The 17,096-nt window shown below is 39.2% G+C and overlaps 2 protein-coding genes and 1 long non-coding RNA gene across 5 annotated transcripts in view; 1 reads left to right on the top strand and 2 right to left on the bottom strand.

Moving 5' to 3' along the window:
* OMA1 (OMA1 zinc metallopeptidase) overlaps window positions 1-8,075 on the bottom strand; it is a 19,339-nt gene extending 11,264 nt beyond the window's left edge. For 2 of the 3 annotated variants that reach the window (XM_074875909.1, XM_074875911.1), the window contains exons 1-6: window positions 7,741-7,927; window positions 6,541-7,066; window positions 5,897-6,125; window positions 4,645-4,818; window positions 4,442-4,549; window positions 2,701-2,829 (exon numbers count right to left, since the gene is read on the bottom strand). In XM_074875909.1, the coding sequence (XP_074732010.1) occupies window positions 2,701-2,829; window positions 4,442-4,549; window positions 4,645-4,818; window positions 5,897-6,125; window positions 6,541-7,046 (1,146 nt within the window). In that variant the 5' untranslated portion in view covers window positions 7,047-7,066; window positions 7,741-7,927. Of the gene's footprint in view, window positions 1-2,700; window positions 2,830-4,441; window positions 4,550-4,644; window positions 4,819-5,896; window positions 6,126-6,540; window positions 7,067-7,740; window positions 7,928-7,986 lie in introns of those variants that run through there. The other variant, XM_074875910.1, reaches the window with a different exon arrangement.
* The window catches only part of LOC141946326 (uncharacterized), a 16,795-nt gene continuing 7,413 nt past the window's right edge, over window positions 7,715-17,096 (top strand). The window contains exons 1-2 of the long non-coding RNA XR_012629813.1: window positions 7,715-7,852; window positions 14,682-14,815. This is a non-coding gene — a long non-coding RNA (uncharacterized LOC141946326). The remainder of the gene's footprint in view (window positions 7,853-14,681; window positions 14,816-17,096) is intronic.
* Window positions 14,822-17,096, bottom strand: part of TACSTD2 (tumor associated calcium signal transducer 2) — a 6,204-nt gene continuing 3,929 nt past the window's right edge. The window contains 1 exon segment of the mRNA XM_074875912.1: window positions 14,822-17,095. Coding sequence (XP_074732013.1) covers window positions 16,665-17,095 — 431 coding nt within the window. The 3' untranslated portion in view covers window positions 14,822-16,664.

Genomic DNA, 17,096 nt, shown 5'->3' with positions numbered 1-17,096 from the left:
AAGAAGATGGTAATAAAAAGACAAGCATTTAAACAGTTTTATTTGCATTCACAGTTAAGCAGTAGGATATTACTATTTACCTGTATGTCTATCCCAATACTGCCAGCAAAAATACAGCTGTATTTTTAAAAATAAACACAACAGTAATTGCTAGTTCAGGACCTACACAGGCTGCCAACTGTGGAAGCAGGGATGACATCTGAAGAAACTATCATCCTGTAATTGCTGTTACTTCCCTTTTTCTCTGTATCTGCTCCTGGCCAGTTGCAGACAAGACACAAGCCTAAAGAGACTATGATATGATTCCACAGAAATTCTCATGACAGATATAGCTTACGACCAAGCAGGGTTCCAGATTTGTTATGTTCTGATCATTATCAAAATTTCATTAAGAGTCTTAAATGCTTCCTCTGCAACTTCTGAGAATTCTATGTGTTTCTTCTTCAGATCTAAAATTAAAACTATAAGGTAACCTGAATCTCTTGAGAAAACCTGGACTCTCTTTCATAGTGTGCTTCTAGCCAATAAAGTCTCAGCAGTGGTCACGTAAAAGGGTCTTGAGGCATCTAACACACACTACTACTCATCAGCTACTCAAAAATGAACTTGTTGGAAAAACCTTTTGGTAATGTGTTGAAATGAAAAATTAGATCTTCAAAATCTGATCTAAAATAGCTGTCAGAAATTGGGCATAATAAAGAAGACAAGATTTGATTTTCCAAATCATTACCAGAGCTGTCTGTATATGTGAAAGAAAAGGAAGTTCCAGGTAAGTCGACTATCCAAAATCACCAGTTTCTAAATGAAATACAAATCTGATGGTGTGAGATGGACAAGAAGGGGAATATGAAGTACTGTATCTGTATGTACTAGTGTGCAGGACATGAGTAAAGCTCAGGGTCATGCTTTGTACTATTCCAAACATAAATCCTAGGTTTTAGTTCCCATATAAAATAACTGCTGCTGTAAAAACAAAGCCAACATGTTTCAGGTCAGAAATACATGACTAAAGAACAACAATTAATGAATCACATAAGAGAAAAATTTCTTAAGGAAAGCAAACCCACTAGCTTTGGGGGAAAAAGCAGAACTGGAACTAACATGCCAAAAGGCCTACAAAGAGTCACTGGGAACTACTAATAGTCAATAATAAAAACTAAACAATAGTCAGTAGGTAAAAAAGTTAAGCCTCTGAGGACATAGAAGAAAAATGAATACTGAAACAGAAGCAAGGACTGCAATGTGGTACAAATTACCATTTCAAAATGTAGGATGCCAAAACTTGAAAAAGTAAAATAGAATTACAGAAGAAGAGGAAAAGAAAGACCCTGAGAAAACATGCAGAAAGATTCATTTTCACATAAGCACATTAGGGAAATGTTGAATGGAGGAAACAAACAGACATTGTACTCCTGGATGACTAACAGAAACCAAAATTTCTATTCAGCATCTTTTGTATACGGGTTGAAAGCTTTGCAAGTATTAATCACTTGTTTATTCTGCATTACATATGGATATGTTTAACGTCACTGAAGAGGAGTTTGATCAGTGTTTTAAACCAGGCCGCTACTGTACAGTATCTCATACAGGATAGATTTCTCCTGTAGCACACTGGGACTATGAGCTTAAACCCAGATTCAATTTGCAATCTAAAGCACAACTCCAATCCACGATGCCAAAATACCAGTTGCAGTTAGCCTAGAAGAGGAGAAAAGATGCTGACAGGGAGTTAAATCTTGCTGCCTAAATTATGAGCAGTCTCAGGATTGATTCACACTTTGTTTTTTCCACATTCAGCTCTTCAAAATGCTGGCTAGCATTCATCAATGTATTGGTTTCTTAGCTACTTGTACAAATATCCAAGCTCTTTAGAGATAATTTATGTTCAGAATCCACACATCTACCCATTAGCATAAGAACTACCAAAACAGATTGGTTATGTTTAATTTCATGTTTCTGAGGAAGCGGGGGAAATCTCAGGAGAAGCATCAGGAGAAGTCAAAGAAGCTGAAGAGCTCTTTCACTTAAATTCAGATTCAAGTTTTATGATCTAAGCAAAATTTATTTTAAAAAAACCTCACTTTTGAAAAAAGAAATGGATCAGTAACTGTCCGGAGGCAGAGAGTAAATTAGACTGCTGGAGAAAACTGGCACCGCAAAGCCTCTGAATTTTACTTTACTGGAATATATGCTGTCTGAAAAGATTATTTCAGTAAGTTTTATTATAGCATGGTTTATAGTTTAAGAGTGTTTAGATTCTCAATTTTCTAATCTGGGAAACCATTCTTACCACTAACAAGTATTTAAAAAATTCCATATATTTTATTTGGTTTAACAACTACTCAAAATAAAAACATGGCATTTCAACATATACAACTTTAAAGAGTGAGCTACATTTCAAAAAGACAATCATCTAACTTAATTGACAAGCAGGTACTTGAAGCCTGTCCAGCTAAATCCAGTCATTTAGGGAGATCTAAAGTTCTTCAAGATGACAAATGAAAGTATATATCAACCAAAGCAGATCCAGATTTATAAAAACGTATTTCATTCAAAAACATACTCAAATATTAATTTTTGCTTATAACATTTCTCCTCTAGCCTTCTTCCCCAAACATACTATTTAGTGGTACTATCTCCCAAGATTAAAAATGTTTTTCCATGGAACTTGGGAATGATAATACAAAATGTCAGTCTTACCTCCTGCAACTTGCTCTGAATCCACTGGCCAACAACTGCCAAACTATCACGAGGACAGATGGCCCAAATCACAGTGAGAAAGATGAGTGATAGAAAATCCAAGAAGTGAACTAGGCTGGCTTTCTCTGCCTGCAAACAGAAATTGTCCCGTTTTCATTCCTTACTGTCTGATGTTTCTTTAGAACACTTTAAAAAAAAAAAAAAAAAAAAAAATCACAATTTTTTTTTTTCTATGCACAGGAAGAGGGCAAGCACAAGTTCCCCTGCCTGCACACACAAAAAAAATCAGTTGGATACAAGGTTCTTTCAGTCTAGAATCCACCCAACTGCATAAATACAGCTGGAACAAATACATTTTGGCTATGTCCTGATTCAAGAGATCAACGCTTGAGATAAAATGACAGCAGCATGCAGACAAGAGTTCTTTAGTAAAAAGGCCATAAAATACCTCAGTTGGAAAAACAACAACAACAAAATCTATAAAAAGACCTAGAATACTGTTCTTTACATTAAATTGAGACAAGATACACATCATTTAGACAGGAACACGTAATGGGATAAAGGGACAGTAGGTATAATATATTTATTTTTTATTTTCAGTGCATTCCTTTAATTTCAGAAACAGAGATCTGAACAAAAAAAATGTAAATTCTTCTGGTTTTCAGAGTTCTATTTGATATGCAAGAAAGATTTGAAAGATTTGAGCACTTACAAGCTGGATCATGCAATACTTTGTGCCAGCTGGGTGACGCAGGTTCCATACGAACAAGGTAAGTTCTTTTTATTATTAGATATTTTTAGAAGTTTACCAAGTTAGTTGGCTCAGCTGAACCCAAGAAACTATGATGTGAACTCATCCAAAATCAAATTAAGATGCGGTAAACCAATTCTCCTGTATTTCCACTTCCTTTAAAATGTATTTACCCATTTCCAGATTAGTTTTGCCTTTTTAGCATGATCTTTATGTTTACAAGCTTCTCATTATGTCTTCTCAAACTGATAGATAGGTAACGAATACAAGTTTTTAAAATGACATGCACAGAAGGAAATCAGTTTGGAGGCAAAAAGCACTTTCTAGCAAATCACCTCAATCTAGAACAATATGAGCCATATTTCTATACCACCCTCTTTTTTCATAGTTATACCTACAAAGCACAACAAAATTATTACATCCATTCTGTTCAAATGGCAAAGAACTATCAATTTCAACACATCCACATCAGGATATGGAAAAATTAAGTCTGTGAAAGTGATCACCTGTAAATACAGAATCAAGCTCCAGGCATTCTACAATCTGGCATTATAAAACTGTGTGCTACTATAATAAAAATATCACGTATTTTAGAATAATGTATTAAAGTATATCCATTTCTGTAGATCTTAACAAGTGTAGGAGTAACAAAGTGTGAGTTGCCGAGTGCCCCTAGTTCCTTATGTTTGCACTATAGAAGAGGTGTCTGCAGACCAAGTTCTAAATGATTGTTAATAGTGAGCCATAATCCATCTGTGCACGTATGAAAAAAGCACTGGCAGACTCTGTGCTAACACTGACTGCTACAGGACTTCTGACAGTTGTTAAGTACTACAAGAGTAGTAAGGATATGTAGCAGAATACTCTCATTTCAAACTCAATTTTTCATGATTTAGAGTCACACTGAAACTTTGGTTGATAGTGACAGGAAAAATCTTAATTAATTAGAATTAATTTAAGAATTTTAGACAGCTTTCTTTAAATACTTACTGCATGTTCCAGCACAACATGAGCAATTTCATGGCCCAAAATGAAAGACAGCTGATGAATATCAGAAACTGCATCTAGCAATCCGGTGAAAACAAACACTTGACCATTCTATAAACAAAGAGACAGTGAAAATTAAGTAGAAGACACATAAACAAAATGTTGTTTCAATATTATTAATAATTCTTGTATTGGGTTCAACTTACTGGAAGCACAAAAGCATTTACACCTGGTTCATCTACCACATGGATAACCCACTTGAGCGCTGAGACCTGTGGGATGTCCTTATTGCTTTCAGATAAATGACCAACAACTCTCTCCACAACCTGATAGCGTGCATCTGCCTCAGGTAACATTTTACTTTTGAATTCCTCCATCCACTGGGAGGGTGAAAAAAAAAAAAAAAAAAATCATTGATTGCCATGCAGAACAAACACACAGTAAATGACTAATTGGTAAACTAATTTAGCAGCTATACACAACGTCATTAAATCTAAATCTTAATACATTTTTCTTTCATGTAGCCAAGGCCAATATATGAAGAGTTCAGGCTTTCATACCCACAAGTTAAGGATTAATAAACTTAAAAAGAAATAAACTGACCACAGATCAAAAATAAAATAATATAAATTTGGTCCTACAGCATCTTGTATCTGGCATTTTCCTAATACACAGTTAAGCTTGGCATCACAATTTGACAAACCTTTCTATACCTTCCTGAATCTCCATCTGAATTTGTAATTTTTCTGTATCTGTATATTTCTGTTCTGATTTGTAAGATGGACAAATTTATGCAAAAGATGTAATTTGAATATATCCTTGTACTTCTGTTCTGTCCTTATCTCACATTCTCTGTCAGACAGGAATACAGTGACATTTGTATATGGACTATCAAGTTTCACTGGCTTTAGAACAGAAAGTCACAGAACTCCGTTATAGAAATTAGTGCAATGGACAGTTTAAAAGAAACCAATTAAAGAAAAATGATCCAATGAAAAAAAAAAGTAGAATTGAATGCTGACAGAGAGTATTACCTTACAAAGTGACAGCTTAGAAGAGAGGACCTTAAACAAGTGCCAAAGAATGCTCAAATCAGCACAGAAAAATGAGACAGATCTCAGCATACACCCATTAGCTACACTTTTATCACTTCTACCTGATTTCTGTAGTTCTTGCTATATTACAATAACGCAGCTAGAAATGTTTGCTACATACGTGCTCTTTAACTACCATGTGCCCCTCAGCAGTTTGCTGATGGAAAGGGAACTCTTAAAAAGGATGGGGATGAGAGGAGGGGATAACTGATGGGGATGCTCTGCAGGGTTCTAAGCATGAGGTTCAAAACTTATCAAGGACACCACAAGGTTTGTTTGTTCATTTCATTAATTGGACTCTCTCATCGCTAAAATAAAGCATTAACAGTTTTAAAGTATTTTGACTTTTTCTTTAAAATCTTACCATATCATATTCCATCTGTGACAGCTCCCTAAAATGCTCTTTTCCAAACACCAACAGCCGAGCGCGCCCAGTGATGGGTGTCTCTTCCAAGTGAGTAAAGTAAAACACGACAAATAAAACTCCTAAGCTACCGGCACCCAGGAGTATCTTCCATTTATTTTTTCTTGCACTTTCTTTAAAAAGTTCCCGTTTATTAGGAGGAAGTGCCTTCCACCAATTTCTTATGCTCCTGTAAGGTACAAACAGTGTTAACTTAGGACAGTTAAAAAAGGAATCTGTTAGTATCTGCCCTTGCTGTATTCTCCGTTACAGTCTCACTGCACGTAAGAGCTTATGGACTGAATTGGCTTCTACTCCACCCCATTTCTTCCCTCCACAGAAGGAATATCCCTTAGTGTCTTGGTTCATCTCCCTCTACCACATAAATGAGAATAACAAGAGCAAAAGATGCATCTAAACACCTCTGAAAATGGAAACAACTTCTTGTTGAGCAAACTGTCAGTCTATCCCCCAGTCCTACAAAATTTTGCAGAGATATTAAAATGAAAATACTATAAATACACCTACCATTCTCCACAAACTTGTGCAAACATCTTTGCATAATGGGGTCTTACACAGAGAGAGGAAGTAAGATAGTATTTTACCTGCCAAGAATGATAGCAAGTAATTTCTGAGCTGGCTTAACAATAATCCAGAAAAGAGGAACTGGTGCAGCCTGAAATGTCAGTGATGTGCGAAAAGACCTGATGATCTGAATGTTCAAAGCAGAAAAATGACGTGGGAGTTGCCCTCCAGAACTGATCTGGAGGGATGCAGTCTTCTCTCCCAGTGGCCAAGAAGACTGAAGGCAAAACCTTCCCGAACTGCGGTGTGGATTCTTGTACGCTTCTGTATTTGAGACATTCAAACGACACCTTTGTCCTTTACTGATGAGGTTTCTATAGTAGTCAGGGCTTCCAGTCCAAAACCAGTTTCTGGTATTTCCACGCAAATCCAGCCTTTGGCATCTATCTTGTGTACAACTGACCTGAGTTCGGCAATATCCTGCGTAAGACCTATAGAAATTATTGCACTTCCCCTGCTTGGTCAAAGCCAAATGAAAGAAAATACATTTCTTGCCCAGCAACTTTAGACCACAGATGATAGTCATAACTTCTTTGGTTGGTTACCCTGAAAGAAAAAAAAAAATAGCAGAGGTATTATGAAAACCACCCAAACATGAAACTCTGAAACATTACTTCATCTCAACAGATACCATGTGTTTGTCAGCAGTAGTGCTGCACAAAGTATCAGCTACAACTGCATTCTGTTGGGAGTTTTAAGGTACCAATCTGCTTTCAGCTGTGAAAAAGCCACTGTCTGAGAACAAAACGTGATTTTTTTCTTTCACTTTTATTACCACCAGATCAGAATGACTGCAGGTGTCCCTTGTGGAAGACACGTCCCTGCCGTGCTGGGCTCTTTGCCACAGGTGCCGTTCATACATACTGAGGAAAACCACTATCTATTGAGCATTTTGCTAACACTTTGCACCTGAACGCAGGGTGCACATCTGCTGCACCCGGCCTAGAAACAAAACGACTCAACACAGCAAAACCAAGCGTGTCCCAGCCGGTCTTACTCACGAGGGATGAAAATGGCAAATTCTCCCCGCCGGGCAGGCCCCGGACACCGGCCACCCCCCGCCCGCGGGGGGCATTTTCACCCGCTGGCTCCAAACAGTGGCCTCCGCTTCCCTCCCCGCTCCCCTCAGAGAGGAACCGCACCACCAGCTCCTCCCGCCTTTTCCTCGTCCTCCCTCTCTGGCAGCGGCCTGACGTCCCGAGCCGCCCTTGGGTGCTGACCTGGGCTGACGGCCCTCAGCGCCCGGCATCCCGTACGCAAGCAACCCCCCGACCTCAGTGCTGGCGCGACTATCGTGATACAGGCAGACGTGAGGAGGCGGGGCGGGGGAAGGTGAGAGAGAGGGAGACGTGTCACTCTGAGGAGCCCGCGCGGGGCGGGGGGGGACAGCTCTAGCCGCCGTCACAGCTAGACACCCTTGGGATCCGCTCCGGGAGAGACCTCCTCCGCCGGGCTCCCCTACTCACCACCCCGGCAGGCGGAGGAGGAGGAGGAGTCAGACCAGGCCGACGCGGAGACGCTACCGGGCCGAGGCAGAGGGCGGGCGGCGGGACGGGACGGGACAGGCCGGGTCTGGCTCCGCGGCCCTTCCCTCAGGCGGCGGCCTCCGCCCCGCCCCCACTCGCGCCCCCTCGCCGCGGCCATGCGGAAGCTCCGCCCCCCGCCGCGAGCTCGGCCGGCCGGACCCGCCATTTTGTGGCAGCTTACCCCTGGCTTTACCCACAGTGTTGCTGTGAGGCCTGTGCACAGCCCTGCCTCACCTCACGGCTGAGCTTGGCCCTGACTCCTGTGTCCCCGGGCGTGGCTGTCCCAAGCCAGGCTTTAAGGCCCCTTCATCTTCCAGAACTCGTGGGTGTTATTCCTTGGGCTTGCTTGCTGCTGTTTTTGGAGACCTGGAGTGTTGAAGTGCTGCCTGATACCAGGGAGGGCTGGTAACGCTTGTGTGGAAGGGAGCAGTCAGCCCTACTGTGACAGTGGTAGGTGGGGAGGTGATGTTTAGCTTTTCCCAAATCCAAAAAAATGTCAAGCTGCTAACCTAATATGTGAGTTTTGGCCTACTCATTGAGCTGACAGAAGTACATCTTAAAATGATGTGATGTGAAAAACAGATTATTGATTGAATGAAAGGGTGAGGCCGGGATGTGTGTGGGAATGATGGGGCAGCCCAGGCTTAATACAAGCCCTGAGGCTTTGCATATAAACAAAGGTCCTCTCATTGCAAAAGGTAAAGAAACACAGATCTTTGCCTTCCACAGTCACATAGTCTGTGTATGAGCACAGCCAAGGATCGTTAAGTGTTTGCTGAGATACTCGTTAGTCTATGCCTTTTTATTACTGAGGCCCTCTCTTGTGACAGTTCTTAAGCACTGATTCCTGCTGCCAAGGAAAATACATAGTGACCAGATCGTGGAGTCCAGGCCAAGAGAAACCTTATATAGTGATATGTAGAAAGTCTGTTTTCATTAGACACAACTCTTCAAGTCCTGCCCAGCCACCATTATCATAAGAGGTATGAAAAGTAAAATCTGTCAGTCAATTAGCACAGCATTAATTCTTGAGACTGTCCAGCTCCAGTCACAAAAGCAGCTGAGCTGTAGCAGCAGCAAAGCCCTTTGTCTAACCTAAGGCCTGTGTGTGTCCCAGCTGTCAAGAAATGAAGAACTGACATGGAAGCTCTCATGAATGTCTCCTGCCGCTTAATGTCCTTATTTCTCAGACTTTGTATTTGCTTACTTTTCTTGTCTTCGTTATCTAGAATTCTCTATTCCTAAGCCAAGCATAAAGGCTTTCTACCATTTCTTCTGTGAAGCAAATGTCATTCTTCCACCTCAGAGAGTCTCCACTTGATTTCAAGTCTGCTGAAAATGCTGGGTTTTTTTCTTGGCATATTTATTTTTGCTATTATTTGTTTCTTCAATTGCATTATTTAACCCTGTCTGCATAGAGGTTATAGGAGCTATTTCTGCATTCCTGACTTGCCTGTTAAACTCAATGGATGTTTTGAGTGTAAAAGGATGGGGCTAGAAATTGTGTTCTACATTCAGCACTTCTAAAGTCTTCCCAAGTGGTGTCACTTATAATTAAAACTTCAAACAGACAAGCAGCAAATACAGCACTGGTAATTATAGGATCTCTCTATCAGATACCAACACTAAATATCTCTCCATATGAAAATCTGGTAAACAGTTGAGCAATTGAATAGTTATAAAGTGTTTAAATAGGCATACAGTGGAAGAAACATGCTAACTAGTAATTTACACCATGGCTCCTCTTGAATTTTAATGAGTATATATGCATATAATCACACGAGAGAAAGTTTGATGCTTTAGAGAGATAGGTTAAGACTTGTTTTGTAGCTGAGCTTTTCCTTACTAGCCTCATCTCTTCTTCAAAAAAAAAAGACTGTAATTCACATTTTTGAAGACCAGAAGGCAAGCTTTCATGCTTTAAGACTGCATAAGACCTACTTAGAGGTCGTAAGTGATGTATAGGTTTTCTGATGAACCTCAGCATAGCACTGAATTTCACTGCTGAAAAACTGAATCTGTAGAGTGAGCTCAAATCGTGAATCATTTTCACAGCTGTCTTTTTTTTTTTTTTTTTTCAAAGATGAAATGCATATGAAACACCTGTGAACTCAGTACATGGTAGGGTCATTTATCATTACCTGTCCCCCCATCTTTGCTTCAGGTTGTTGTGGAGGAAACCACTTAGTATTGAAACCCCTTGACTGACTAGATACAAGCTTATTAAAGCATTTGCTCTCCACATACGCTGTACAAATACACTGTGCAGTAGTCCTTAGTACAATTAACTAATTAACACTTCAACAGGTAGAATTTTCCTGTGTAGATGTGCCCATTAGTATTTGTGTGTCTCTCTATATAAGTAGTTGTACAAAACTGAATGAGATTTTGTATATATGTGAAATTATTCACACAAGAAAATGTCAGATCTAATAAAAGTAAGGAAAACAATTTAACTGTAAATATAAAAAATATTTTTCTCTATATTCAGGTGGAAACAATTTGGTACTCAGGTCTCCCTACTAACAATTTTGATCATCACAATTAAAAAGTCAGTTAAAATGTAGTGTCTTCAGCTTCAAATGAAAAAACTTATTATAAAACAATAAAATACTTGGCTTTTATATAAATCCAAGAAAAAATTAAGTATTAATTGATGATTTTGTCATTCAAGTTTCATTGTAATTCACTTCTGTTCATTAGTGTTGGGCTAAAATCTTGGCAGAAACAATATACTCCATCAGCCCTCCACAAGTCAGAAATTGGATTTAATGCCACTTTGCCTGTTTGGCCAGTTGAAGTCTCAGGAGTTCACATTCACTTAAAAGACTAGGAAACACTTTTCATAAATACCAAGACTTCCAAATCTTGTCAACTAGAATATCCTGTCTTGATCCACTGAGTGTATTGTATTGTGTGCTAACTGTCCATTGCCCTCCCTTGCCCCACTGATGTACCAGTTCATAGATGCTATTTAAGAATTTGTTAACAGGTAATAACTATTTCTGCTTATTATCTATGTTGTTGATGTTAAAAAAAAAAAAAAATAGATTCAAGATCCAGAAGATGAAGTTACTCAACCAAACAGAAGTTTACTGCAAAACTGTTCCTCTAAAAATTGTAAAATTCAATACAGTCCTTTCTTTCCAAAACATGTGAAGAGGTTGTAAGGAGTGGTCTTTTCCTTGATTCCTATTTTACAATATTGTAGTGAAAGACTCTCAGTAAAAGCCACAGAAGACTGGGAATCGCCTAGTGCTGCCAATCTTCCGTTGACTTGCGCTAACGTTGAATACCTCGCTGGCCCAGGACGCTAGTCAACCCAGAGTTAAGTGCGTTAGCTATTTTTCTTCTCTGAGTTAAAATAAATACAGACAAGATACTGTGAGTTAAGGAACCAGATGTACAGACATTCAGATTAAATACATTTTAGGAACGGATTTTGTGGGCCTTAAGATGCAGTAATGAAAATGAACTCCAACATTGCTTTCAGCTTGCCAGATCTGAAAACCATTGCACTTTAGAGGGCAACTTGGATGCCTAGTAGTTGCAAAACTGGCAGAAATTCTGAGAATCTATCAGTTACTAGTTTTTATTCTCCGAGCTTCTAATTTTGCACATAACTTGGAAACTGCTTTTGAAGCAGCTGACCTGCATAAAAATGTAAGTGAAAATAGTAAATATGACAGAATTCTTCTACTATTTCTCTAAAATGCAAAATTTATTTGGAGAGACTGAAAAAGGGGAGCATTAATTAACTTTCTATACTCGAGAGATTTTGCTTAAGTCCTTCAGCAGAATTGAGACAATTATGAAGTTATCTTATTTCAAACAACGGAAAAGAGCACATGAAGATAGGAAGAAGAAAGGAGAACTCAACAGACCTGTGCTAAAAATGAGTGTGTGTCTGCTCTGCACAGCGCAGTGGCTACAGCATAGCCACATCCAATTACTTTCTAGTTGTTCCACTTAGCTGTTCTGGGTGCAACCAGACTAGCAAAAATGCTGAGATTTCTCATTTCAAGCCTTACAGACATTTATTTAAAAAAAAAAAAAAAAAAAAAGCAAGCTGAAAAAGGTTGGGTACGTGTGCCACCAGTACTGTTGGGCCCAGATGTAAAAAGCTCAGTGGAAAATCAGAAATGCATTCTCATTTGGTCTTTCATTTAGGTAATACAAAGTCTCCCTAATTGTTTCTGTGGCGCTTGATTTGTGCTGGAGTAGGACTGTAAGAGTGTTATCCCTCAGGGAATAGGGATCGTCATGAAAATGAGATGTGAATCTTGTCAGGCTGCCTGGTGTGTATGAAATTTTAACTAGGTAAATCCTGGTACAAGGAATTTCGTTAGAACTGCTGAATAATAATTGTAAAAGTTCTGGAAGTTGATTTTTCCTGCTCTGATAGCAATTGTAATGACTTAAAATTAATTTTAGCATTGAAAAAAGAGGTAATTGCAGTACTTAAAAGCCTGAGGCGAATCAGTGGAAACACTTTGGAACGGATAATTATACCTGCACGAGGAAGACTATCTCTTTAATAGCATTAACTGGTCCAATTAAGGAGACGTGGAGGAAAGGCCAATTTGTTACTTCTTTAACCATTCTCCGAAAAAGGTTTCGATATGCAAGCAGTAGAAATTGGTTTGTTTTTTCTAAGGTGATTCCCTGTGTTTTAAACATTTTAAGGACTATTGTGGGGATCTTGTCTCTAGTTGTCCTTAAGTGCTTCATATCACAGACCTGCTGGGTTTTTTTGCCATCTAAACAAGAAGAGAGAGGATGGGTGCGTTTATGTGGCAGGCGTTTTGTTTCACATTGTTAACCTAATCTGGCCATAGTCCCAGTCTAAACATCCATAAAGAGATTATTCTTAATCGGGGGAAGATGGGACAAGAAGAGGATTGTTTGTTGTTCCAAAACAGCAGCAGGTTTGGGCTATTTTACCACTGATAAGAGCTCAAGCAGGCTGCAGGCTGGCTGAACGCAGCGTAGGATCTGCTGCCACAAAGATCTCCTTGGGCTTGCGGGCTCTAACATAAATAGTGATGTGTGTGTCTTTACGTATAGGTGTGGGAATGGACGTGTGTGTACACACACACACACCAGTCATTTGCAAACTAATGCAGGGATTTTGTGTCACTTCGTTCAAGAATACATACTTGCATATATAAGCAGGCATGGATTTTACCAGGGGGGATAGAGGGAACAGAGTTTAAGAGGGTTTTAATCCTTCCATGAATCCTTATCTTTCATTTCCTTGCTGTAGTGCTGGCATTGCTTCTGGCACTGCCCTCAGATCTTGAGTGGTTAAAAAAGTTTTACCTGAAAGTTAAAAGCAAAGGCCAAGACTCACTTTGTGCAGTTGCACAAAGATAGCAGCACTGTACAGAAAGGGCACCGCTATCCTCTTCGGAGTCGTAGCACAGAGACAGGATTTTCTTCTGTGCCAGGGGTTGTTTTGAGGTTTCTGTGGCAGCCCTTCATGAGCTGGAATTGCAGAACGTAATTTATGCAACAGACAGCTCTACCTTCGTTAAAGCAAGCATACCCTCTGTTACATAATCCAGGTAGGTAATAGCACAAACCCACGGATGGATGCATAAATATGTATAAATATGGATGTATTTATACCTACAGAGTATTAAAACAGCATTCCAAAACAAAGCAGTCCCCTGAATACATTTCTGCCTGAGCAGACCCCACAGAAACTGATACAAGATTGATTTTAATCACGTCGTTCAGGGCACTGCTTGAAAGCTGTCAGCCAGTGCCACCATCACTATCACTGTGCTGGCTGTACCCACAGAACACCCTGCAAAGAATATCAAGCCTAATTAACGAACAACGAACAAACCTGTCATTAAAACAGGATGATGTAATCAGGAAAAGGATAACTAAAAATTTCAGAGTTAAAAATTTCTAACTTAGAAAAATAAAAAGCATTTTCATTTTGGAAAATTTAAAGCTGACTGAGTTCATTTTCTCCTTTTCAGTAAGAACATCAGCAGTGGGCAGAAAGTCAAAGAAGCTGAACATCATGGACTGTTACAGTAAAATACTCGATCTACCATGTGCAAAAACAATATTAATATACAGCCCGAGAGGTGGTATGACTGGAGCTGCAGGAGAGAAATGAGTACTTAGCAGGAGCAATGGGTTGTTTGGTTTATTAAAGTCCAGATCCTACAGTCGCTTTACATAGCTTTAGTCAAGTAGAATGATCTAGTCCAAAGAGAGCTCTGCACTGCAATTAATCTTCCCATTCTTTTGATTAATTGCAGACACATACCTTATCACTCCTATTAAATGACCGTTGTGCATTTCCAGTCCCCTAGCAGCATGTCGTCTACTGGTAATAACTGGAAATAACTGACCACAACGCATGATTTTCAGGGGGCAGTCCTTTAATGATTCATAAAAATAAAAATGGCACCACAACAGCCTCTCTTCTCAATCTCAGCTCCTACAAAGAAAAGCAAGAGCCAAAGAAAGATGCTGAAACTGTTACCTGTTAAGATTTTTTCAACAACTAGTCACTTTTACCTTTCCTAATCAAAATTATGCCTACTTGTTTATATTATATTTTAATACAAAATCTTATCATTCAACTTGAAAATATCTTTTTCTTATGACAGAAATGAGACGAGTGCAGTGATTTTAAAAGAATGTTGAAAGCCACAGTAGATCCACAGAAAAGTCTCCACATCTCAGGATCTTGGATGGAAGGACAGCACCAGCCCCTGAAACACACAGCTTTTATCAGCTCTGTGTAAGTTAAGAAAGTGGTTAAGGAATGTACTTGGAAAATTTTTTCTTATCCTACCTTTCTTCAGCACTGAGGGCTACTTGGCTCCAGATTTTTAATGTAATCCGTATTATAAAAGCCTAATTGCAGAAGTGTGTGGAGTTAGGCTAAGTTCTGAATTTTCCTAGGACTTGGGAAAATTCAGCCTTGATATTAAATTCTCACTTCATCTTCTGTCAGTACTAATGTATACACTTGACTGAAGAACAACCAGCTTGGAGGTGTTGCTGTAAGGCACACAGTAAATTACAGACCCTGCTCCAAAACTTTTTGAATGTGTTAATACTGCTGATGCAATTGCAAAAAAATCTTATTTTGGGGAAGCATGATGTATCCGCCTCATTCTGTGTATCCAAAGCCCAATTTTTTTCCAGCAGGTAAGTGAACAAGAATGAGGTTAAATGGAAATGGTGTATGTTGAGCCAAAAAATATTAAACAAACACCCCCTCCCTCCAAACAGCAACTCTCCTCCTCGTCTGTATAAACAAAGGCAGAAACAGAATCAAAGCATCTTCACTTTTTTTCCTGGTATCCTATTCATTCAGTAGAATCAGGGATGCATATTTAATAGTTTGCCCTAGAAGTAGCGCACTACTGACTGTTATTAGAATTACAAACTAGTGATGTTGAAACTAATTAATAGAAGAAAGGAGCTGACCCTGCTGCAGTGCCTAGGTGTAGGGGTCTCATTTGGAACGTAAGCAGATTAGACTGATGGGACTTCAGGCATCTATATGCAGCACGGAGAATATAACTGCCAACAACATTTAAAAACTAGAATTATTTTCTTTAAAATGTCCTTCACGGTGGATATGACCTCCCAAACAAGGAATGCAGCAGATGAGTAGGTAGCAAAGAAGTCCAGTTCTAGTGTCTTGGCCAAATTCCAACTTCAGTAATTACACTCTGCTCTTAAATTCCCCCTGCAGCCCTCCTAGAATAAAGCTCTTTTTCAGCTTGTCCTGAAGCATTGTGTAGTAGTTCTGTGAAGCTGTACAACACTGAAAAATATCTCCTCCCATTAAAATTGCAAGGGGAATTTAGGTAGACAGAAAGCTATTACCAGAGTTTGAATTTGGGCAGAACACCAAGGTTAGCATACACTTGCATTGGGATCAAGGGATCTTTGCTGACTCGGAGTGTCAGACCCTTGTTAAAGAACACAAGTGGGAATAGCTCACTGTGCTGCCTGAATACAAACTCGGAAACTTGGGATCTCCGCACCTGGAAGTGACTGCAGGAATGTTTCCTAACAAATGGCTCTGGATAAAAGCCTCTGGTGCTGTAGAATATCTTATCAAAACCTTATTTGGTTATTTAGTAATATTTATGAAATTATTTGTTGATAAAAAAAGTTCCAGCAAGTTTAGAAAAAAAACACAAAACAACCAACCCACATTTAAAAAAAAGTCTTTACCAACAGAAAAGCAGCTACTTAACCCAATTATGCCAAGGCAAATATTTTAATTTCACTAAGTAGATATACCCAAGAACCACTCAGTATTTAAGCAAGCTGAGCCAGGCCTGCAGTAGTAAACTATTCTACATTATGCTAAATACACAGCTGTAACAGTTTTCTTAGCCTCTAAATTGGGACTCATTTAAAATATGTAGGTAACTGACTCTCAAATTAGATTATACCCAAAACAAAAACGTCATTCTTACTAAACTAGAATAACTTAGAACAATCACTGTACAAATTCCTGTAGAAAGGAAAAAAACCTCTCCAAATTGATCCACATACACTGAGCCTGTTTGCTATTTATATTTTGTTTGTTTTTTCCTTCCTGTTGCTTCCTTTCTTTTTCCAGATCAGGGCAGCTGTAAGCTTGGGGCTCTTATTTCATCCATTTCTGTAATCTCAGTTTTCTTATTTTTCCTTGTGCACAGCCACATAACCAGCACAGCAATGCCAAAGCCAGTCAGGGTCACTGCTGTCAGCACAGTACTGACATCGGCAACCAGTTGTCTCATGCAAAACACAGGTGGCTTTTCATCAACATAGTAAATCTGTAGTTCTTCAATATCCAGAGCATCTCCATTGACAGAGACAGTTAATGTACTGTTAGAATGAAATACCGAGTCATTTTTTGTATCTTTTTCAAAGTAATAGGCTACATCGGCTATATCTACATCACACCTCGATTTCTGTTTCTGGTTCAGGCAGATTTGGATAAAAGGGAAATCATACTTAATGGCTGCAACGTACTTGGAGTGCAGTTGGTATCGGCTCTCCAACAGATG

Source organism: Strix uralensis, chromosome 8, assembly GCF_047716275.1.
Source record: "Strix uralensis isolate ZFMK-TIS-50842 chromosome 8, bStrUra1, whole genome shotgun sequence".
Lineage (NCBI taxonomy): Eukaryota > Metazoa > Chordata > Aves > Strigiformes > Strigidae > Strix > Strix uralensis.
The sequence above is the reverse complement of the archived record's forward strand: the minus strand, read 5'-3'. Positions and strand labels throughout refer to the sequence as shown.